The sequence below is a fragment of the Sceloporus undulatus genome, chromosome 5, assembly GCF_019175285.1.
Source record: "Sceloporus undulatus isolate JIND9_A2432 ecotype Alabama chromosome 5, SceUnd_v1.1, whole genome shotgun sequence".
NCBI classification, from domain to species: domain Eukaryota; kingdom Metazoa; phylum Chordata; class Lepidosauria; order Squamata; family Phrynosomatidae; genus Sceloporus; species Sceloporus undulatus.
Window position 1 is genome coordinate 173,086,766 of NC_056526.1, and position 25,130 is coordinate 173,111,895.

The 25,130-nt window shown below is 39.3% G+C and overlaps 1 protein-coding gene across 1 annotated transcript in view; it reads left to right on the forward strand.

Annotated features, from left to right (window-relative positions):
- Window positions 1-21,174, forward strand: part of UNC5C (unc-5 netrin receptor C) — a 154,761-nt gene extending 133,587 nt beyond the window's left edge. The window contains exons 14-17 of the mRNA XM_042469705.1: window positions 3,548-3,697; window positions 5,162-5,326; window positions 18,835-19,013; window positions 20,122-21,174. Coding sequence (XP_042325639.1) covers window positions 3,548-3,697; window positions 5,162-5,326; window positions 18,835-19,013; window positions 20,122-20,287 — 660 coding nt within the window. The 3' untranslated portion in view covers window positions 20,288-21,174. The remainder of the gene's footprint in view (window positions 1-3,547; window positions 3,698-5,161; window positions 5,327-18,834; window positions 19,014-20,121) is intronic.
- The last annotated feature ends 3,956 nt before the right edge of the window (window positions 21,175-25,130 follow it).

Here is a 25,130-nt window from a genome sequence, read left to right on the forward strand (position 1 = left end):
ATTATGACTACCAAAGTTTCAATCTGCACAGTAGACCAATAGATATGGATTAGGTCTTCTCATATAGGAGTTTTTAAAGGTCAGATTCCTCAAGCTGAGAAGTCCTTCATAAAATTTTGAGACAGTCATATATTTCCATTAATTTGCAAACAAACTACCTCTCAACCCCAGCCTTTCCCTTGTGCAGTCTTCAATGCAGAAACAATGGCAACATCACACAGTAGCAATTTTCAACACAGGAACAATAGTAACATCATACAGTTAAAATAAATTGTTAGTGTTAGTTAAAGAATGCATGTGAATTGATTTGATGCTCTAAAATGCTATATAAATGATAAGTTGTTTAGCAGTATAATGAACAAGGTCATAAATATGCATATATAAGCGAACCTCAGTAATGATGTGTATGAGTACAGTCTGTGTGAACCATATATCAGTAAACTGATGTGAAGAAATGTAACAAATTTTAGTTTAGACAGCACTGCAAGATAATTTGGGCATAATTAGCCTTGATAGTTATCAAATAATTACTATTGATTTGCTCTATAGGCATCTTAAAATAATAATAAAAATAATAAAAAAATTATTTATATCCCGCTCCTTCCCAAGATCAGGGCGGCTTACAACATATATTAAAACAAAACAGATACAATACAATAAAACATCAAATAAGTACATACAATAAAATAACAAGCTAAAAGCCCCATTAGCCCAACCTCTTGGCCACGGAAGAGGAGGGAGGCCCACAGGATTTTATTCGGGGAATGCTTGTTGGAACAGAAAGGTTTTTAAATCCTTTCTGAATTGGGCCAGGGAGGTTGATGAGCGGAGCTCAGTGGGCAGCGTGTTCCAAAGGGCCGGGGCGGCGATGGAGAATGTCCTCTTCATAGTGGAGGAAAGCCTGGCCCCGGGCACCTTCAGTAATTGCTGCCCAGATGTTCTGAGGGTGCGGACGGAATATACGGGGAGAGGCGGTCCTTCAGAAATCCTGGGCCCAAGCTATTTAGGGCTTTATAGGTAATTACCAACGCCTTATATTGAGCCCGGAAGCGGATGGGCAGCCAATGGAGATCTTTCAGCACAGGTGTTATATGGCTGGTCCTGGAAACGCCAGTGACCAGCCTGGCTGCCATATTCTGCACCATTTGAAGCTTCCGGGTTTCGTATAAGGGTTGCCCCATGTAGAGTACATTGCAGAAATCCAGTCTCGAGGTTACCAGAGCGTGTACAACAGTTTCTAGGTCCCTCTGGGCCAGGTATGGACGCAGCTGGCGGATAAGCCGAAGCTGATAACAGGTGCTCTTGACCGTCGCATTCACCTGAGCAGTCAGGTGAAGCGACGAGTCAAGAAGCACCCCCAGACTGCGTACGGAGTCCTTCACAGGGAGCGTGACCCCATTCAGGACAGGTGGAACCACCGCCATTCCTGGACCAGGGGAACCTATCACAAGTACCTCCGTTTTCTCTGGATTCAGCTTGAGTCGGTTTTTCCTCATCCAATCTTCATAATTAAGATTTACATGGAAGATGCTGGAACTGATTGATTGGCATTACCTTAATTCTAAAAGCTTTCTAATTATGTTCTTTTCATCTAACAGTGTAAAAGCAGACACCATTGGTTTTAGAACTTGTCAGATGTTAGGTTACTTGGAGGAACACAAAATTCCTCACTTACGCTAAATAAACAATGAACGTGGACGTATAATGCTCTTGCATATCACTGCTGAAGCAAAAACATAATTACTTTTAGAATTCAAACTTTCTTTCTTTCTTTCTTTCTTTTCATAATGTGTTACTGCTTCTATGTATCTCTATATCTTTTTGCAAAAGTGAAAGCCATTTAGGTTGCTAGCTATGGTCTTAGAGCAGTTGTGGTGAACCCAAGGCACTGACATATCCAAGGGGTAGGACTTTCCACAAGGATGAGTCACCACAAAAATACCTTGGTTCTAATGCCTAACAACATAATAGATTTCACACAACCCAGACATCTGTAGCTAATTCTAGGCCTGAACATGTTCATAGGGATTTGCATGTTCCCTAAAAAACCAACCAAACAAAAAAACCCTGGTCCTAAGCCTGTTCTGTTAGCATACTTCAGAACAACGTGCAAATGGAAGGTGTGATTATGCCATATATATGGATGTATCCGTATGCTGTGCCATTATTATGAATTGGTGTCTCTGGGCAGCTAATGAGTAAATAGTAACACAATAATAGAAATAAACTTGAAAATAAAACGTAAAATGGTGATAAACTAAATCCATCAGCAAATATTAATATCAGTGCAACAGATCTAAAAAGTAAAGGGAGAATAGTCTGCGATGCTACATGCATAACTCAATCCTCACCTGTTAGCTAAGGGTGTTGTATAAAGACAGTGTCAACACTGAAAAGGACTTTTGTGGTGGCTGTCTGCCAGATCTCACATTTTTACGTAACAGTTGGCTTTAACATTATTATTTTTTGTATATTGTGCAGAATATGTGAGAGGCAGGTAAGATAATCATGCATTTGTGTTTGCATGTGTGTGTGTGTGTTTAAAAATCCCATTAAAGCATATTATTCCAGTACAAACATGTTCTAAAAAGAGTTAACTTTTTCATCCATATCTAAATTCTGCTTCTTTATTTATAATGCACTCTCACTTGTAGCAGCTTTTTAGGGTCCAAAAACAATTTCTAATTAACTGGGGGCAGGGGAAGTGTGTCTGTTTCACACGACAGATTTCTGACACCATTTAAATCGAAGGCGCACACTAATGAAGTTTCTGACAACTTCAGAAGTTCAGCTCTCTTGAAGGCAAAGAATAAGATTCCCTGGAAGACATCATGAAATGAACACATCCAGAATGACACATTGTCAATGACTGTGTTGGGGCTTTGACTTGGAGTCTCTCAAGCAATTAAGCAAACTTCATAGCAGCAGACCAGTCTATCATGCAACACTGTTTATTCCAGTAACAACATGATGATGCCCTCCACTGTATTGAAATAGATTTTATTTTGTGTCCTTCCTCTGGAAAAGGGCTGTAGAACAGATGTCCTTCCTTTGATGCTGTTGCTTGCTAGCTGCTTTTCAGGCATGTGTTTAATAGCAGACAGCTCAATTCATGGACCATTTAAGAATGATTTGCTAGATTTATATTGAGTGCTACCACAGTGCAGTAGACAGAAGTTTGGACTTGGTCATAAGGCTTGTATGCAAAACTGTTTTCAGCTAGGAAGCTTACTGTGTAACTTCTAATTCTAATCTACCTTAACCCTGTAGGTTGTTTAATTATATTTTAGCTTTCTTATCACCAGGTTTTAGCTCTATCTTGTTTTAACCCTGTATGCTAATTTGAGTCCATGCTAGGAGAAAAATAAAATAAAACAGGATTGTTTCTTATGTCAATCTAAAGCTTCATGGAGAAGGGCAGGATACAGGATGTTTTGCTGTAATATTGAACTTTATTTCAATACTTGGAACTTAACCGAATTGTAGATTAGAAAGCATGTGTCCATTTAGATTCAATGCATTTTGTCTTTTCTCTCCTTACACTCAGGAAGTACTACAGTTGGAGAGGCAAATGGGTGGACAACTCCTGGAAGAACCAAAGGCTTTACATTTTAAGGGTAGCACTCACAACCTCCGCTTATCCATTCATGATATCACCCATTCCCTCTGGAAGAGCAAACTGCTGGCTAAATACCAGGTAAGACTTGGCAAATTCTCTAAATATCAATTGAAACACAACAGAAGGTTACAGGGATAAAGGTCTAGAGATATTCGGCATTCCTTATATTTGTCACTCCCATCACCTTCCAAGGCAGGGTTAATGGGGACATGTGATAAGGCTTTTTTTTTGTGCCTGCCCTTAAGCTCTGGAATTCCCACAAGAGAGGCTAGAATCCCTCCCTCCTTGCTGTTCTTCTTTCGGCATGCAAAAGTTTTATTCATGCGCTATCATATAGGTTAGCATTAGATGGAATCTTTGTTTACTTTTGTTTATGCAGTCTAGGAACAGTTTGGGGAAATTAGTTAAACACTAAGGAATGTTAGCAATGGAAGTCAAGCCTGGAAGATTATATAAGAAGATGATTTAAACTGAAATGAATTTTGAATATAATGATAGTTAAGAATTATTTGACAAATATTTGTGATTAGTTTTAAGGATTTAATAAAAAAAGTTTTATTCAAGCAGGCTATTAAGAAATGAAGTTTTTAAAGTAACAGGTTTTAATAGTGCTCTGTATGTTTTTCTAAATGGCTTTTAAACATTTTCAATTGTTTTTATTGCTCATAGTTTAACTTTATTTTAATGTTGATTTTTAATTTATAAAGTACACTGAGTCTTGGTTTTGGGAGGAGATGACGATGATGATGATGACTGTGCAAAAGTATTTTAAAACCAAACAGTGACTGGGAGCAAATACCTTTTTTTACTTTGTAATTAGATGTATTCCTCTTCTATTTTACATTTTATGTTCAGCACCTATTTTTTAATGCCCTCCCTTGCTTCATTTTGTGTGTGCCGAACATATGCAAGAACACATTTTTTTGTTATGTGAACAATACCCATGCTCAAAATACAGATTTTTTTCTCCCCAGTGTGTCAAAAAAATCTGAGGGAGCAATTGACAGAATGCCATATTCCAATATCAATTGCTCTCAAATGGATCTGCACTAGTGGCCATTGCCATGTCTTGTGTTAAATCATTCCTGATGCTAAGTGTGCATTCTATTAATATGGCACTTACCAATTTCTAACTGTAATTCATGCTTAAGATCATGGCACTAATGCCACAACTGCAAATGCCTTCCAAAACCTACTTTAAAAGCCAGCAGTTATACCAAGTGATGCAGGCCAGTTCTATGATACAATGAGTAACTGCAACAACAGTCCTGATCCTGATTTTGGCACTGCAGATTGGTGGTGGGAGGGAACTGGAAACATCTCCTGCTGAATGGCAGCAAGACAGACTTGCATTGTTCAGTGCAAATGCTGGTTTTTAAGGGAGGTTTGAGGCATCAAATATGTAGTTACACATTTGTATATGTGTTAATCAACACTGTATATTCATTTAGTCACTAAGGAGCTATTCCCCACTGAGATTTGCTGGAAATAAATTAGTAATTTGTACATCTATGTTTAGTATTGCTATCACTTCTTCTACAGGAAATTCCTTTTTACCATATCTGGAGTGGATGTCAAAGAAATCTGCATTGTACTTTCACTCTGGAAAGATTCAGCTTGAGCACACTGGAGCTGGTGTGCAAGCTTTGCATACGGCAAGTTGAAGGAGAAGGACAAATATTCCAACTCAATTGCACAGTATCAGAGGTAAGAAGACTCAAATTTCTCTTCAATATTGAAATGAAGGAAAAGGGAATTTAGTTTCCCAATGACAAGATGCGCTCACACACACCTTATTTTCTGAATATAATATCCATTAACTATTGCCCTGCCTTCTAGAAAAGGGCATAAATAACACTGCATGGTTAAATAACATAGGGGGTTCTAAGACTTTTTGTGCATTCTTGGTGGTTTCACTCATGTCTGAAGACACAAGAAGCAATGAAAGTAATTGCAATGCACATTATATGTAGGTGTGGTTTCCCAATCCATTAGTTTGCTGTTCATAGAAAGGGACCCATATACCTATAATGCTGCATATGTAGGTAATTTACACTTTGATCTGGAAAACCATATCCTTCCATATAGTTGGAAGGAACCACAAGGGCCATTTAGGCCAACCTGTTGCCAAGCAGGAAAACACAACTAAATCATTCCTGAGAGCTGTCCAACCTTTTTAAAAATATCTCAATTGAAGCCAAAGGCCACCATTCCTCTGTTGGACAGCTCTTACCACCAAGAAACTCTTTCTAATTTATTTAGAATTTATTTTCTTGTGATTTGAATCCATTAGTTCATGGTATAATAATTATAATAACAACGTTTATTTATAATAATAAAAATTTCATCTAAGGGGTATCTAGTATCTGGAGCAGCAGAAAACAAATTTATTCCAACTTCCATATGACACCTGTTCAAATATAATGCTTATCATATCACTTCTCAGTCTTCATTTAACCAGCTAAACATTACCAGCCCCACAAGTCATTCCTCATAGAATCATAGAATCACAGAGTTGGAAGAGACCACAAGGGCTGTCCAGTCCAACCCCCTGCCATGCAGGAAATCACAATCAAAACATCCCCAACAGATGGCCATCCAGCCTCTGTATAAAGACCTCCAAGGAAGGAGACTCCACCACTCTCTCAGGAAGTGTGTTCCACTGTTGAACAGCTCTTACTGTCAGGACATTCCTCCTAATGTTGAGGTAGAATCTCTTTTCCTGGAGCTTGCATCCATTCTTCCATGTTCTAGTCTCTGGAGCAGCAGAAGGCTTTTCAATACTTTGGACATAATACCTATAAGCTAAAGCATTATTCTTTTTTAAATTGTAAACTGCCTTGATTTCCCATTTTGGGAGAAAGGTAGGATGTACTGTGGGTAGAGATACATAGGCAGATAAATAAAAAAGATGAGGAAGCAGAGGAAGAGGCAGCTAATGCCACTTCTCCTTTTGCCAACATGGACTTTTTTGGAGGTTTTTCTAAGCTTTGCCTAAATGACTGGGTATACAGTTCAGTGATCTTTGCATGCCCAGTTTGCATGAAACATCTTCTAACAGCTACAGCTGTTTCACCAGCTGCAGCATCTTCTGAACAGAGAGAGCCTGGCCTTATGCAACGGCAAATTCTGAAGCAGACATCCACCATGTGTTGTAGATGCATTTACTCTTCAACTTTGAATATATAGATGTCAGCTGGAACCTGCTGGACAGAACAAGCCAGTCTTTAAGCGGCTTTACTGGCTATCTGTTTGGTCTCAATAATTTCTGATGTTGTATTTAAATGTTCAGAGACCTATATTGTTTGGGACTATTCATTCCCATGTAATCTGTCCAGATAGTGAAGTTATCATCTCAGAGTGACTTCACCTTCTGAGATAAAGCATGTGACAATTGGAGAATTTTTTTTTAGAGGCAATGCTCTACTTAAGCAACCTCTTCACCTGAATAATACAATGGGTTTATCGTCCAATCATTCTTCCTTTAGTGCTTTTTCTTAATTACACATCCCTTTTAATCTTTCACATGGTGTTCTTTGTTTCTGTGGATTTTATCACTGTTAACCACCCTAGAAGTTTTATTTGTACTGAAGAACAGGATGTTAAATTTTATTAATAAGTAAGTACAATAGCTAAAATACATTTAAAAATAATTTAAATGAAAGAAAATTCAACTGAAATAACGCAGTTTACTTCTACCTGCCATATGTAGAAATATAAGCAGATCATTTCAGTGAGTTGTATCCAAACTAAGTTGTATTGAATCCTGTTGAAATCAATAAGACAAATTAGCCATTGTTACATCCCTTCTGATATCAACAGGAATTAAGTGCAACTAATGGGCATTACAATTTAATACAATGACACACTTGCTAGAAGGCTGGGATTAAGCCAAACTTTTTTTGTCCTCTTCTGCTGAGCTGCTGCAATAAATAAGATCCAAGAGTCAAAAAGGGGCAAAGAAGGAACAGGGTGAGGAAGGATCTGAGTTAGCCAGATCCAGATCCAAATCCCCTGCAGGGCTACAGTATAAAGCTAGGCCAAGACTAGAGTTGTTTTAAATAATTCCCAATACTCTTAACCTGGGAGAGGCTTGGCTTCAACATAATTTCAGCTGACCAATTAGCATTTGGCTGTTTTGGTCACTTAGGACTGAATTATTATTATTATTAATACTTCATCTCAATCATTTGAACAATTGTCTCAGGCTGAGTTACATTATAAAAGAAAGAAGGAGAGGGAAAATATTATGTGCAATGCTGATAAATTAGTGAGAATCCTGTTTCAAAGCACAGTGGATTTCTACAGTTGTTGTGTTACACATTCCTTTGTCAATAAACAGACACTCCTTTGGAGGGTCAGAATTGTTTTGAAAATTCTGTTTTGAACTCATTTGACTTCAGAGCAATGAAATTGACCCAATCACTGCATGGCGACTTAGCTGAAACAATGGCAGAGTAAGTTCTGTCACTCTGTAATTTTATTTTCAAAGCGTTTTAAGGGCTACCCTCCCATGCAGTGCCAAAACCACACAAAGTGAAACATTTGTCTTCATTTTCATCAGCTATAATTAAGGGCAGGCCTTCTTGTCCACCAGGCTGCTGCCTTGACCTCCTCTCTATTCCCTGAAGTCTCCTGTGGTGGGGTCACCATAGCCTCCCCGAGTTTCACCACCCTTTTGGACTTACAAACAACTTCAGTCAAAGGCGCCACCGACATTAATGATGAATGATCCTGGTGTCACGATGCCATAGCAACCAGCCAGTGGTTTTCATTCCGCACACCATATCTCTGAGCCACACAGCTCCACCCCTGCTGGCTTTGGATGATGTTTTTACTTTCCAAGCCCAGCAGGTCTGTGAAGTTCAATAACAGTACAACTCTGGCAACAACTAAAGGGAAAGCATTTTGGGGATCAGAGGGAAGGGTGAGCTGTCCCTCTGATGAATGCTTTCTGTTTGGTGTGCACAAGTGCCAACAGATAAAGAGAAAGGTGGATTAGACAGAAGAACAAAGGAAAAGAAGGAGAAAATCCTCTTTTTTGTAGAGAAATTATTCCTCAAAGAGGGTATCAGAAGAATAAAGATTTCATGTGAGTTGCTCTGGGATAAATAATTGTTTATTTCATGAGTCTGCTGTAGGATGAGCCTCCAAACAGAGTGGGTGGGAGAAATGCTGATAAGGTTTCAGTACCAGCAACTGACATTATAGATAAACAAAAAAGATAGTGCAAAGTAGCTGGAAGGGAATGATAAATGGAGAAAAGGGGGAGGGGCTTTATCTGTTATCAGACACAGGTCTGTTCAGACAGCAGATGACACCATCCATGGACCATAAAAGAAACATGCCATGAGGATGTGAGGCTATCAAAATTGAGATCTGCTTTACGCATTATATTTTTAAATGCTCCTCTAAGCTTATTTTCTCCCTGAAATGTACACTGAAATGTAGAGAGCCAGTATGGTGTAGTGATTTGAGCATTGGACTACGACTCTGGTGACCAAAGTTCAAATTTCCATTTGGCCATGGAAGCCCACTGTGTGACCTTGGACAAGTCACACTCTCTCAGCCACAGAGCAAGGCAAAGACAAAAGCCCCCTCTGAACAATTGTTTTGCCTTAGAGCAATGGTTCCCAACCTTCCTAATGCCGCGACCCTTTAATACAGTTCTTCATGTTGTGGTGACCCAAACCCATGAAATTATTTCGTTGCTACTTCATAACTGTAATTAAACAGGTGTTTTCCAATGGTCTTAGGTGACCCCCATGAAAGGGTCATTCGGCCCCCAAAGGGGTCCCAACCCACAGGTTGGGAACCACTGCCTTAGAGTCACTATAAGTCAGAAATGACTTAAAGGCATTACATTTGGCATCGTTGATGCCAAGGATAAGTGCAGTAAGGCTGGTTGCACTATAATTGCAATTGGCTTGCCTTTATTATAGGGACCCACAGAATTTGAGAAAAGGTGAAAAGCAGACAGCTGTATAAACACATATGCACTGATGGGGAATCCCACAAAATGTGAAATATGGACTCATAAGGGGGCTTTTTGTTCATTTTTGCCTTCAAATAGAATTTTGCTCATATATATTCCAGTCTAATGCCAGTTACACATATTGTTTGCAATGAAATAGGAACAAGAATGCAAACCTGAATGTGTATATTCAAGTATAGGGTTGAACAAAATTCCCACCCCCTTTTCACCCCCATTTAAAGACTACAGAAGTATGAGTAGATTATGACAAGGTGTAATCCAACCAGTGTTCACCTATGGACAGCTTCATTAGAAGAAAATGGATTGTAGTTTTTTCAGGGTGTAGAGATGCATTTCCACTGTGCCTATCTGCTTTCTGATCCTTTTTGGATACTATTTCCACCCACCCACTCACCCCCCAATGTATCTGTTGGAATTATACCCTGTTACATTGTCTGATAAATCTGGAGAAGACTTGTAGCTGGCATGTGAAGAAACCCAGAAAGTGTGACATTACCTTCCACTCTTAAAATTATCTTCCCATTTTAGAAAACACACAAAAAAAAACACCCCAAAACAACAACAACAAAATCAGAAATGCAGCTTTGCTTCTTCTGCTACAAACTGCCTCAAACTTGAGTCAAGCTCTAGATTTGTTAAAAGCTTAGCCCAGCTCAGATATGCATTCAACTGAAAGATGTGTGTTGCTGAAAAACACCCACACTCAGATATGCATCACAATGTTCAATTGGTTTATCCACTATCCCTTCCACCTGGTTTGTGCAAGAGTTTTCATATTCAGATACTGCTTGTCTCCCTTCTTTAATTTAACAAATTGGATACTGATATTCATAAGAATGGATGTGAGCAACTGATTGCATTAGCAAAACAACATGGACATGTGAGATCAGATTTAATCAGATCACTATGGCTTCATGAATGTTATCACTTTTCATTGTTGGACAACTGTATTATGGGAGGCAATGATCTAGAAATTCTTTTTTTTTTTTTGTCATCATTATCATCATCATAATAATTTTCAGAAAACCAGTAGATTAATGCAGTTGATTACATTGTGCTGAATCTGGTGTTCCAGTGATAGAAATTATTCCACATTCCAGAAAACTGGCTCTACGGGTTTCCTACCCCCATCAGACCTGGTTTTGCACATCTATGGAACTACAGTGCATATAGAGAATTGCCTCTTTCTCATTCTGCTGGATTCAGTTGTTATGCTAACTGAATGTCACTGTTGGCTCCATCTTCTTTTAAATATATCTTGATGGAAAAATAAAAATAAGTTCCACAAAGCAGTAACTAATTTTCACATAAATGCAGTCATTATAATTTGTTTGTTACATGACCTTTCCTTTGTATAAATGTCACATATGGATGAAGTCTTCCCACCCACTCAGAAAGTAAAGAACAGTACACATAATTATTTAATTGCCCGAGGGATTAATTCAGTGTTTCTTTAGGTTAGACTAGCCAAGATCTGAAGAATTTTAATAAAAGAAAAAAGTAGTCCGGGAGGGTAGTGGGACTTTGGTCCATGTTCAAGGGCCAAAAGATAACAACTGCAAGTTACTTAATTCTGCAGTGTGTACCATTGGAGATAACATCTGCATAGTTATTGGGTGTAAAGTTATATCTTCAACATGGTTCACAATAACATTAAAGGCAGATGGTAAAACAAGTGTCATAAACAAGTATTACAATAAGTGTTGCACTGAAGTACCGTAATATCAACGTTAACCAAGCTAAGGAACAGAACAATGAGTGGGCATTATCTTTAGTAAAATTATAGTATATAGCTAATTTTGTCTTATATATAACAGGCTCTGGTAAAAGAGAAAAGAAGACTTTTATTTTACTTTGTTATTACCAGTAGTTTTCAGTCTTCTGTGCTCTGATTCCATCTGTAATGCAGTACTGGGATTATATTTGTTAGTGATTACACACCAAGGATATGTAAAACCCCACTCTTTTCTTTCTGTTAAATTTTCCACTTTGCCTTCCCATCAACCACATATTAGCACTCACTTTTCCATGCATGCTCTCCAGTTATTTATTTCTTTAATCTCACAAAATATTTGAAGTTTTCAAATGTCCCCCTGGCAGTAGGAATGGCAATGACATTCTCCACAGCTAGGTTCAGTAATGGATTTCAGGAATTAGGAAAAGCCCACCTGAAGAAGAAGAAGCAGTAGCAGCAGCAGCAAGATTTACAAGTCTCAAAATTTTTCTCTGGTCTGGATTAATATCCAAGCCAGATAAGAATTTCAAGTTTCCCTTACTGCCTCTCTAAATATCACCTAGTCTAGTTAGTCTGTGCTCAGTTTCTCAAACACCTTCTTCCTTTTCTTTATTTCTACGTCAAGAGGGAGAGATGAAGGCACAGACCTGCCATTAGCCTGTCCAGCTGTTGTGTAGCACCCTGAGATGAAAGGTGTGGTGGTCCTTGGGTTTTGTAATCTTCCCAAAGGAGTTAGATTTGTGTGCTACTAAGATCCAACCATAAACACTGGTCTGCCGGTGTCAGAGACAGCTTTCCCTTCAGTGCAATGTAAGCTTTCCCTTCAATGCAACAGTGTCCAAGTATATTGTTTGTCTGTTAAAACAACAACAACAATAACAAACAGTCATTCACTAATGTAGGAGAATTGTATTTGAGTAAAACATTGGGTTGAGAAGTAAACCTCCCCCCGACATGACTAGTGAGTCTAGCCATTAAAGCTGGGGTAAGCCACATGTGGTCTTCCAGATGTAGTTGGACTACAGTTCCCATTATTTATCACCTTTGGCTGTATGCAGTAGAGGAAAGGTTTTTGAAAGAGACATAAAGTTGCTCATCCCTGCATTAAAAAGCTGCTTCTTGTCTCGACAGCCCCATTTTGTGTCCATATCCTTGGACAAAACTACGAGGAAAGGTTGAGAGATGAGGAAAGAATGGTGCAACTGACCAATCATATGTTCCATAATCTTAATATAAAAACTAACTCCCAAGGTGCAGTCTAGAAAAACTTTGGATGAAGTTAGGCCTTATCCACAACTACTGTACTGAAAATTTGCCAGAATGGTCTATAAAGGAAAAAAGTTAAGAGAAGAACATCCAGGTCTTAATTATCAGTTTTTGGAAGTAGTAACAAAGGCCATATTCCCTTGAGAGACTCTCCATGCTTTCAAATCTTCAGGATAGGTCTCTTCTTAGTGCCTTCTCTTAGTCCCACTATCCTCACAAGCACATCTGTTGTGAAAGCGTGAAAGGGAGTTCTTGGTGGCTGCTCCAAAATTGTGGAAGGCTAGAGTGGTTTCCTTCTTTCTGTCCTTTCAATCACCAGTGACAACATTTTTATTCTGGGAATGGGATTTCATAAAGACTGGTTTTAAATAGTTTTGGCACTGTTTTTATTATAGTTTAGTAATAACCTCTTGCATATATTTTACCTATTTTTTCCCTCTCTGTCTCAGTTTTACATTTTTAAAGTTGCCTTGAATCCCAGTTCTGAAGGGAAAATAAGCTTGATAGGTGCTGGTTGTTCAGTACTTTCAGACCTGGTGCCTAGAACTTTTGCACAGTTGGTAGCTCATACCTATGAACCCAGTCATGGGTAGCCTTGGTTACTCAGATCTCATGTAGATTTTGGAATGCAAGAAGGCAATGAATGTATCAATGACAGTAGAGCAAGGGGACAGGTAAAAGGGACCCTGTCAGCTAGTGCCAAAATCCAAATGAGAAAGGATATGGAAAACAAAACACCAACCACCACCATCTCAGCTTACACTGTAGTTAGCAAACCTACAAGAAGTTTGAAAATTTGGTTTAAAGCCTAACCTTCCCATTTCAACACTGCCAATTTGCTTAATTTGTGATCTACCTCACCTCCCATCTCCCTCCTCCTTACTTGTTTGTCTTCTCTGCCATAGCAAGGACTTGGACCTTTAGAATCAGAACTCTAAAATTTGATTTGTGTGGTACATTTTCCAGTCATTACATTATTGCATGTAGAGTGTAGCTTGCCCAAATCAAATAATATTTTGAGAAAATTTGATGAATGCCTGTGAACCTGCAGCTTCCAGTAAGTCTGAAGGTAATATATTTTGTTTGACATGAGTTCACACTCACGGGGATCCAGAAATGAATGTATGGCACAGGTAGACAAGCTTCACCAAGCTTCCATTGGATTAACTTAAAAGCAATTGAGTTATTCTAAAATAAATTGAAACAACTGGGTAACTTATCCAAGACAATCCTCACAAGAAAATCTAAGATTCCCCCCTCATCACTATAAGAGCTGTGAGAATAAAATGGGAGGGGGGGAACAGAAGAGCCATTGGCCCCCAGTTTTATTCTCCTCTTGTACAGTTTTATTATCCATACCAGCATAGAACCAAGTGCCTCCATGATAGGAAGGGAATACTTTGTGGGAACAAATAGGGAATGGAGACCAAATATCACCGCTCTTGAATTATCCATGAAGGATTTGTCCCCATCCTCTGATTTCACACCCTTAAAACATGCCCTAGTTCATTTACACTGCATAAATGAGATGTGTTTTAAGAGAACTGTGAAGTGGGAAAAGAATTTGGGACCCTTGAAAGCTCATAGCTCCTCTGAAGCATGGTTTATAAGCTTCTCTGGCTTTTTACTGGCATCTCTAACATGTATAATTTAATATGTGGAGAACTTCAACTGAGAACTTTTGAAAGTCTGTTTCCATCATCCATACTTGTTTTTTAATAGTAGGGGAAACCCTACTACTAGGCAGAGTGAGGCAAACATCTCTGGCAAAATAGTGGGGTGAGATGTATCATGAAAAGGCAGAAAGTGGTTAGTTACTAATTCATCATATTCATTTTGTATAACTGTGAGAGAGACAGAAAGAGGTGCTTGTGAGATCTTTATGTTTCAGGTGCAAAAAATAGCTCAGGTTGCCTTAGGAACTATGTAACATGACTTTGTGGGAATGATTGCTGTTTGCTCTGCCTTCTCAGGCAGCAAAATATTTTGTAGTGGAACTGGGCACACTTCATTTGCTGTTATAGCAGGTGAGAGCTGCATATGCCCTAGGACCTTGGCAAGTTTTAAAGTGGTTTTATTTGTGCTAAAGCATTGTGGAGAGCTAGATATGTCATGGATATCAAGGCAACTAGCTGATATATAAAGAAGCTGACATTTAAAGCAGCTCTCTTTTATTGTTTTAGTAGTTCACAGACAACATTTGCCTTGCTTTTCCAGACAGCTGATGTGATGGCCAAATTAATTTCCATTCTTCTGCTTCAGATGTGAGATCCTGAAATGATGTTTTTATTGTTCTCATCTGTTTTAAATGTCACACAGAGTTTTTTCCCCTTATAGTTATAGCTATGTATGTGCTTTTAATATAAGTTTTAACAATATGTTTATGCCTCTGACAGTCCTATAGTCAATCTTTTTCTCTCTCAAGGAGACAGACAGTATTTCTTATAATTTCATTCCATGGTAAAAACCAGTGATGTAGACTCAGGTCTACTGACTCAGACTCAAATCAGACTCAAGTCACTTCAGTGGTTCAACTTGGACTCAACTTGGTCATAAATGATGCTCTGATTCATCTTGACCTCCAACTCATATATTTTTAGTGACCAACTCTCTGGTGTCATTCACTTTGAGCAGCAGGCAAGACCCAACCCAAGAGCATGGAGCACATTACTTGGAGGGGAACAACAAATGTTTTAGGCAATGGGCTTGAGGCTGAAAAGTCCTTCCAAGGGTTTTGAAAAGCTTTAGAACACTCCTCAGATGTGCAGCAGAGACAGGCTGCTGAGTTGTCATGCCCAGCCTGGAAGTTGGCTTGGAGGACTCAGAGGATGAGCTAGAGCCCCTGGGATCTGAACCTATAATGGAGGAGCCAGAGCCCCAGGGGCTTGAACCTGTAATGGAGGAGCCAGAGGCTGGCCCTAGTTCTGCTGGAGCAGAGTCTATGGCCCCTCCAGAGGTTCAGCAGTCAAGTTTGCCTGGTGCCGAGACTGTGGACATGGAGGAGGATCTGGGCAGTGTGCCTACCTTCAATGAGCGTCAAGCAGAAAGAGAGGGCCTTCGAAGATCTCGGAGGCTTTATCAGAAGCGTCTTCGTAATCAGACACAGCTGAAGGCCGGCTCCTTGCCTTCTTAAGCACCTGGAGCATGTGTGGTTCTTTGCCAGTGGATATCTGACTCTTTTAGAGGAAAGACTCTGTCTCTGGCGCCTTGGCTTCTTGTCTTGACTACCTGGAAACCTTGACCTTGGACTGCTTTATCGACCTGCCTATCTGTTACCCTGAACCTCGGACCGTCTGACAATTCTTTTGGTAATCCCTTTTGGTAAAGCTATTGCAACTCTCCAGGATTGTGTAGTTTACACTGACTTTGCTGTGCTGGGAGGGGGTTGTTTGTTTGAAAACTAGCTGCCTTATCAGCCCTTTGGCTGCTTTCCCGGACATGAGTAGACCTCACCCCCCACCTCCAACCTATTGCCTAACCTGTTTGCTGTTCACCTCTGAGAAACACAAATCATCTCCTTTTTATGTTAAAGTTGAGACTTGAAGGCAAAGACTTGAGATTTGACTTGAGACTTGGAGTAAAATACAGTATTTGAATGACTGGTGAAAACAGTAGGGGGAAAGGTGCTGATCTTGGGAAGTGGAGGAGAACAAACATAGGTCAGTATGTTCTGCTGCAGATTTGTGTGTGTGTGGTTATCTTGGATATGAGCATTTGACCTCAATTTCCCTATCTATGGATGTGGTCTTTATGCATTGTACATTGATTTGTACTGGAGATGAGACATGCTGCATATGAGAAAAACCTCAATGTTATTTGGCATCCCAATGATGGGGATCCATTATTATTTTCTTTTCCATTTGCTAGTAAGCTTTATCCATGTGTTGAAATGGCACTTTCATTATGACATTCAGAAAGGGGGGGTCTCTTTTTAACAGTCTCTTTCAAAATGTTTATGGATTTACATGGGTGGCATCACCTGCTGAGCTCTTATTGATTTTAAGTGAAGACAGGTGGCATCTGGGAATTGGAAATATATAGGCTGTTATGCCTTAGCATTTTCAAGAGGCTTAAAAAAAAGCTTCAACAGTCTGCAAAAGAGATGTAAAGCAATGCTGCAAAAAAAAAACAAAAAAAAACAAGAACTAAGACGAGTTGTCATGGAGAGCAGTATATCTAGTTTAGCTTTCCTTTGCCCCACAACTGATTTTTATAGAAACCTTTTTTTAAAAAAAAAGTATTGTTCTTAAGATTTTAAGAAGCTGTTTTCTGACAGATCAGACCATTGGTCTGTTGAGCTATATACTGTTATCAAATAGCAACAGCAGCTTTTGCAGTTCTTAGACTGTGGTCTTTCAAGTGCTACCTATAGAACCTAGAATATTAGACAGGGGGCATTGCATGTGCCACTGAATTATGACCCTTCAGCAAGATGAAATAGTAAAGAAATGTTGGAAGTAGAGCAAATCCTTTCTCTTGTAGTAAGTATCAATTGCAAATCAACTGTGTTAAGTACTACCGATGTAGTTGGTGATGTAATGGCTAAAGTGCCCTACAGAGGGTAATAGACAAGTGGTCTATTACCCATTGATTTCTGCCCCATCTACTGTTGACCCAGGAGGCACCATCAGTGGTTGCTTATTTTATGAGCAGAATCATTAGCAGGAGAATTTTCATAGGATGCAGGAAAAGCCATGGGTAAAGGAAGGGAGGCTCTTGTGTCCCATGAATGGATTTAATATTACCATCACACACAAATGCTTACCCCTGCACATCCACACAAACATGTATATTCATGTCTTTTTAAGAGTATGTATCTATAGATACTAAGAATAGATACAAATTTGTGTTACTTAGCCCTCAAACCATTTACAAAGGGCCCCATGTCACAAAAAAGTAAGAATATTTATCAAAAAAAAATAAGGAAAAGAAGCTACACAAAAAGATACACATTGATATCTAACAGTTTTCAAACAGAGAATTGTTTTAGTGTGTTTCAGTATAAAAGAAAAAGCATGGAAAAAGAATCTGGTGGCACCTCAATTAGTCTTAAGATTCCTTTTCTGTGTAAAATTGAATGATATGGAAGTACAGTAGCAGAGCATATGGTTTATGTGCAGAAGACCACAGTTTGAATCTTTACGGAAAATGTTTACCATCTCTTTTACTAGGGACTGTGTGCTCTCATGTGTCTGTTCATGTTCTCACAGATAGCAGGACATCCTTTATTTTCTTATTTCAGCTTTTCTCCATGTGATATTGGTTGAATCATAGGGTACAATGTTTGCTTTCCTCATTTTTAAAGAGTTCTGTTGCACCATCCAAATTGCGATCTCTGTTGCAGATGTAGAGTTGCCATTCTGTATTATCCGTGAAACTCATTAATTATGATCTGGAGTGAAAGAGCCCTGAGCATTGTAAAAGATGAAGGCACTATTGCATTTCTATTCTCTCCCCCCTCTACTTTAACACACACCACACACAAACACATTTAATACACCAATATAGGTTTCATTTTCCATATCTCCCTACCTACAACTATTGTTCTAGTGTTGGTAGTAGCATGATGATTTTTGGGCGGGGGGGGGGGGGGGATGGTAAAGTATAATTCTGCTCCTGCTGTAGCCCACAAAGTCTCTATCCCAGTGAAAGGGCTTCCTGGTATCTATGGTTGGAAAAAAACTTTTGTGTGAGACTTGAAACACTTTTGCCACTTGCAATAGACCAGGAACAGGCTGAAAGTACACTGGTACCCCGGGATACGAATGCGCCACGTTACGAAATTTCTGGGTTACGAAAAAAATCCATTAAAAAAACTGTTCCGGGTTACGAAGGTTATTTCGGGTTACGAAAAAAATTTTGGTGCTTTTCGGCGCTTTTTCGCACCAAATCGCGGCTTTCGCTATTAGCGCCTATGGGGCTTCGGCTTGCGAATGCTTTTCGGGTTACAAATGGCGCCGCGGAACGAATTAATTTCGTAACCCGGGGGAGCCCTGTATTGTCTAGTTAACACTAAGGAACTTTATCTTTTATTAGTCATTTATGAAAATAATATTTTAGGATGCCTTTCTACAAAAATATTCAAAGCATATTCTGTAACATCTGCTATGTATACTTTCTAAGTGTCTTCTGTTTCACAAAGGGTTTCTCAATGAATTGTTTTCTTTCCTCTGCTGATATCTTTGCCATTTCCTCCACATTTTTTTCTGTATTTTGCAGGAACCTACTGGCATTGAATATCCACTAATGGATCCAGCAAGCACCATCACCAGCATCATAGGACCTTGTGCATTCAGTATTCCCCTCCCAATCCGTCAGAAACTTTGCAGTAGCCTAGATGCTCCTCAGACAAGAGGTCATGATTGGAGGATGCTGGCACATAAACTAAAATTGGACAGGTGGGTTGGCTTATTGGCCACACAAACTATGCAACACTGCAGTGAGTAACATAGATAAATTTGTTTTTCTAGCAATGCATGACACAATTCATCTGGGACTTCTTATGCTCAGTCTCCACTGAAATTTGCTGCGGCCCAGGTTGTGCAAGCAATATAGATGTATGAATAAGTCGCACAATGGATGTGATGCAGCCTCTATCCAAGTTGGCCCTGCTATTCCAGTGTTTGGGCTGCTAGCATTTACCTTGTCCTTTTACCCCTAAGATTCCTCTCTGGATCTGGTACTTGAGACACAAAGCCATCTAGATGAGTGGATGTACTGATCAGTGGGTTCAGTGTGGTAAGGCACCACCAGTCTTCCTTGTTAATTATTAATTTTTTAAAAATCCAGAGAGAAATATAGAAAATTACAGAAAAGATTTGTTGTATAACAAATAAAACATCAATCCTTATTTTGGTTAACACCTTCATTTCCAACAGAGCAGCACTGTCCCTTCTACAATCTCAGCTCCCAAATTCATTGCCTTCTACAGTGTCAGCTCTCAAATTCAATTCAGATTTTCTTCATTCCCCTCTTCCTAACTAGTCCTATCCAACTCTTCAAAATTTAATCCATTCCTGTCTGTTCCTGACCCTCTTTTTCTAACTGACCCTAACTCTATTTCTCAGTGGTCCTATCTAACCCTGGTTGTTATATTTGTTACCTTAATATGCACCCCCTCACAGCATGCCATGAGCTGTGACTGGATAGCTAGATGTAGCCATGTTTGCCCAGTTGCCTCCTTCACAATGGAATCATTGGAATGCTAACCAACTCATAATCTCTTCTGGGTTAGGCCATGTATCCCTTAAAGTGTATTGCTGGAGGTCATGTAATGTTGTTCTGTGCTTTCTTTAGTGTATATGTATGAATATAATGGTGTCTAGTAACAGTAGAGTCATAGTTCAAGCAATAATTTAGTAATGCACTGGTGTTAGTAAGCATTGTGCCCCAGCTGTTGTGGGAAGACACAGCACCAGTGCCCCCACTCAACAACTGTATGCTTACACTCTTCATTCTCAGTCTCCTCTGCATCCTTTCCTAACTATAACCATTGTTCCATTGCAGATACCTTAATTACTTTGCTACAAAATCAAGTCCCACTGGTGTGATTTTGGACCTGTGGGAAGCCCAAAATTTCCCTGATGGCAATCTGAGCATGCTAGCAACAGTCCTTGAAGAGATGGGAAGACACGAGACAGTCGTTTCATTGTCGGCAGAAGGAAAGTACTAAGAAGACGAGCTTAGAATGAGAAAGAAGGAATGTTAACCATGTCAGCTGTGACTTACTCAAACCGAACACCCCAGTCCAATGTGTTTTAAAACAAGAGGCATTTCAAAGGGGAAAAGACACAAAATCCTGACTTTTCACATGCATAGTCTCCTTGTACATTATCACAGGATTTGAAAGAAATCATGCAAAGTTGTTACCTTGATAATATAATTCAGTCTAACATCCCTCTCAGCTTGGCTGTACACTGCTTGGTACAGGATTTTACAGTTTCCTAGGAAACGCTTTTTATTGCTATCCAGATATATGGATAAACTTTCTTAACAATCCCAGTTTCTATGAACATTGTTTACATCAAATCCTGGGCAGCGGGATGGAAATGTCTGTCCCCATGGCTCTCTTTTTATATATTTACTTGCTCTCCTTGTTCTTCTTGTTCTTCTTCTTTTGTTAAAAGCCATTCTAGACCAAGCCGTGGATAAAGCAGGGTTGTGGCTATTTTTCAGACAAATCATTTCCTAATACCCATTGCAGATCCATTTCATGCTTGCAAATCTGTCCATCAGATGTCTTAAAATAATCCTTAAAACAATACTGTTTCTAGATTGAGTTATTGAGCCAGAGTTTCAAAATCTTGCATCTGGCAAGGAGATAATGTGGATGCTAAGCAGGAATGCACGTACCTCTCCCTACTTTCCCCAGGGGTGCCTGTGTTCCTTGGTGACTTAAATTGCAGGGATGTTTTTTTCAAGCTCATATATCCTGCCTCCATCATAAAAGTGTGTGTGTGTGTGTGTGTGTGTGTGTGTGAGAGAGAGAGAGAGAGAGAGAGAGGAATGCAATTTGGCATAGTTTGAGCAGGGTAAGAACCCTACCAAAATCTTTTTTTTTTTAAATCTTGTATGAATATTTACTGAATAGTATCTAGTACAAAGAATATTATATTTCCTATTATTATTACTATTATTTTTTGTTTACCAAATTTTTGCAGCAATCTTATGTGCAATGGCATCAGCATCTTGGATGCTGTTTGTAGTGTCCAGGGGTCTTCTAACTCTTTCCAGTGAAGGTTTCTTCCTCTCTTTTTTTTTTTTTGTTCTAGTCATGGAGCTCACCTTAAAACCAGTTTTAGTGAGTAATGAATAGTTTATTATCAAGTAAGGATCATTCCTCATGAAAAGTGATGCCATTGCAGATAGATAATAATGCATTTGGAGAAAAGGGAACTCAGTCTTTTGAACATATACGAACAAGATAGTTCACAAGAAAAGAACACTGCAGATCAATGCGCCCTTATCCATTTAGACATGTTCTCTACCATGTGGTCATGTTGGCTTGCCTTTCCGTTTGTCATAAAGTATGCAAATCAATGGGCTCTGGATGGATTTGCCTTCTCTTACTGATACCTAGCCTTTATTATTACCCTCAAGAGATGGATCTTGACATGAAGATGTTTTTGCATTAAAAAAGTGTTTTGTGCAGATTTTTGCAGGCTTCTACTAAAGGAGGGATTTGTTCATCTGTACATTTACTTCTGAGAGTAGATGCAAATGTCAATGGATTACTGAGCTTAAAGTTTGGTTACTTGCTTGAGTTTTGTCCTTGGGTTTTTGAAGACAGAGTAATGGTCTGGATGTCAGTATTCATGGTGGCTACTCTGGGTGTCATTGCATACCAACTGGATGGCAAGAAGTTATAAAATGTTGGTGGCCTGTTAACAAATTGGTGATTGTTCATTAACTGTGGCTTGTGAGCAACTTTCTTGCTTGACACTTTGTGAAGATTTTTTTTGGTTTTGATTTTGAATAAATCACCACCTCCCACTTTGGGTTCTGTTTTCAGCATCCTCCTGTCTCCTGCCTGTTGCTTGCCTGGGTCCTCTGTCCAGCAAGTGTATATAAGAAGGTTTTGTGGTGAAGTTTTGTTTGTTTTTTTCATTTTCACTTTGCATTCTTCAGCAGGATTTTATTTCTCCGAAGGTTCTCTAGTCTGCATTTCTAACAGTAGCTGTGAAAATGCCATTGGTTAGCAAAGAAGGTGAATTTTGCCTGACCTTTTCTCCATCTTGACATTTCCACAGGCTTTTATTTTTCACCTACTGACTGTGTTTTTTTATTCAACACACAGATCGTTCATAAAACATTCTGTATTAGGAAAGTAGTTGGCCTTCAGCCTTTAAACAATCAAAAGCAAAAGGTAGGTTTTGACTGAATCGTGTTTCTTGATCCACCGCTGCTGATTTCTTGGTCTAATTATAATTTGTATTCAGAGACACAAACTCTGTCTTTTTAGAAGTCAGATCCAGCACCCCCTGAAGTCAGGTGGTATTTCACTTTACTCTACTTTTCCATACTTCTCTTAAAGTCAGTTTTGGATTTAATCAATGTAATGTTCCTGTTAAATGACTGATGCTTTCAACTGAGGTGTGGCCTATACAACTTAATGATGGTTGTATAGCTTTGTCTTACTGGCGTGTGTGTGTGTGTGTGTGTGTGTGTGTGTGATCCTGCTGCTGTGTCAGAAATATATAGGTGTAGAAAGATTGACTATTAGCTACTTGTTAAACCTGGAGATCCCCCTGTGGCAGAAAAAGAGAAAAATTACATTTAGCAACTCCAGACATTTTGGGGAGTGGGTGGGAGCAATTAAAATGCACACACACATATACAGTACATCCTCATGATTTGCTTGCTAACCCCATCCTTTCCCCTCATTCCATGGTTGGAATCCTGCCCTATTATAGTCATTGCAGGAGCAGCAATTCCCTACCTCTCTCGTGCAATTCTCCCACCATTAGTGTCCAGAGACAGCCAAGAAATGTCCAATCATAGCCCTATCCAGAAATTGTCTGAGATCTCCGGAAGACCCCCAGGAGGACTTGGGATATGCCTTTATTGTTGTGTTCCAGCTAATGTAGGGTTCCTCAACCAGGGTTTCCCAAAGCCCTAAGGTTCCTCAAAAGATTGCTTGTGATTCCTCTAAATATTGTGATGGGAGGGGGATTCTTTTCCCTTCCTTCCTTCCTTCCTTCCTTCCTTCCTTCCTTTGAGCTTTAACTATAATTTTTATGTAGGACTTCCTAAAACCTTAAACATGATTTCAAGTTTTCCTCCAAGGTAAAAAGGCTGAGAAAATCTGCATTAGAGAAACATAGTTGGATGCTTCTCAGCTGCCCTTAGCCTCTCCCAACACTTCTTGTCCATATTGGGTGAGTCCTGTGGGAAAGAATAGAGGAAATGAGATGGAATTCTTCCTGAACCCATATTGATCTCAGCCCATATGTATGTTAGGCAGGAAGATCCTGGTCATGAACAAAGTGTTCCCACTGGACCTCCCCAAGGGAAACATCACTAGAGAGTAGTGTTGTTAGCTCTTGTTCAGCCATAAAGATACCAAGCTCTATTCAGGAACCTAATGTCTCAGCGTTTCATTTCTTTTTGCATTCATCCCTGTTCTTAAAAGCGGGCATGAGGTGGGGTACTATCATTTGACAGCTTTCTTTCAAAAATCCGTTGCCTGCTTTGTACACAGTTTTAATCCTTATGATGCAACAGAAAATAGTAAAGATGGTATTTATTATAATGAAAACAATTCATGGACAGTGTAAGACTGAATTTGACATGGTTCCTAGTTCTTGCCCATTATGTCAGAAAATACTAAAGCTTGTTGAGTGGGGGAGACTTGGGAAGGCTGCAAAAAATGTGTTATCCTTCCTTGTGTGGTAGCCACCCAATGTGGCTAACAAGCATCATAAAAACAGTTAAAGTCAGTAAAGCTATTACAGTCATAATAAAGGGAAGCAAAAGAGGGAACAAACTACACCTCCAAAGGGACTTTATTCCACAATTCAGCAGCAATAGAGGAGAAATCCTGGCAGCCTGTTAAGCAAGCTTCTGTGAATAATGCTATCTTCCAGAGGGCTTCTCTTGAAGATCTTAGTATGTGGACAGGCTAATAACCAGGGCCTTATCATGTGGACAGGCTCAAATAACCAGGCTTTTTAAAGCATTAAAGGTTAAAACTAGCACCTTGAAATTTGCACAAAGAACAGCGGGCAAAAAGTTTATATCTCAGTATTGTGCACTTGTTTGCACCAATGCAAAATTCTCAGTGTTCTTTGAAGATATTCCCACACATACCATATTGTAGTAGTCAAGGCATGATGTAATTTAGGTATAGTCTTGTTAAAGATAGATATAGATTTTTTTGAAGCAGGGTACAGAATGGCCACCCAACAGACCTGGCCACAGTGGTTCATGCCTTAGTTACCTCTCAATTAGGCTACTGTAAGGTACTTTATGTGAGGCTGCTTTTGAAGAGTGTTCAGAAGCTGCATATAGTACAAAATGAAAAGGCTGTTTGGTGCAAAATGCAACTGCAAGACTGGAATCATGTATGCATTCTTAAGGATCATATAACACCAGTCCTACCAGAATTACACTAGCTTCAAATTGCTTCTGAACAAAATTTTTGGGGTAGACCTACAAAGTCCTAAACAACTGTGGGCCAAGATTGCCTCCTAACAAATAAGCTAGCAGAAATTTAATTTTCAGAGGAAGCCTTATCGCAGGTTTCAATATCTTGTGAAGTTAAAGTTATGGGTACCTGTAACAGCTTTCTCTGTAGCAATACCTCAGCTGTGGAAATCCCTACCCAAAGAAGTCAGACTGGCCCCATATCTTTTCAGCTTCCGGTGTGCAGCCACAACAGTGCTGTTCTGCATGACATTCCATGTTTGAAGTTGCTTTTTTAACTGTTTCAAAACTGGACTCTTGGGTTGCTTTCAAACTGCTTTTAGGAGTTTTAAAAGAGTTTTTAATATGCTTTTAAAATGTACTTTAAAAAT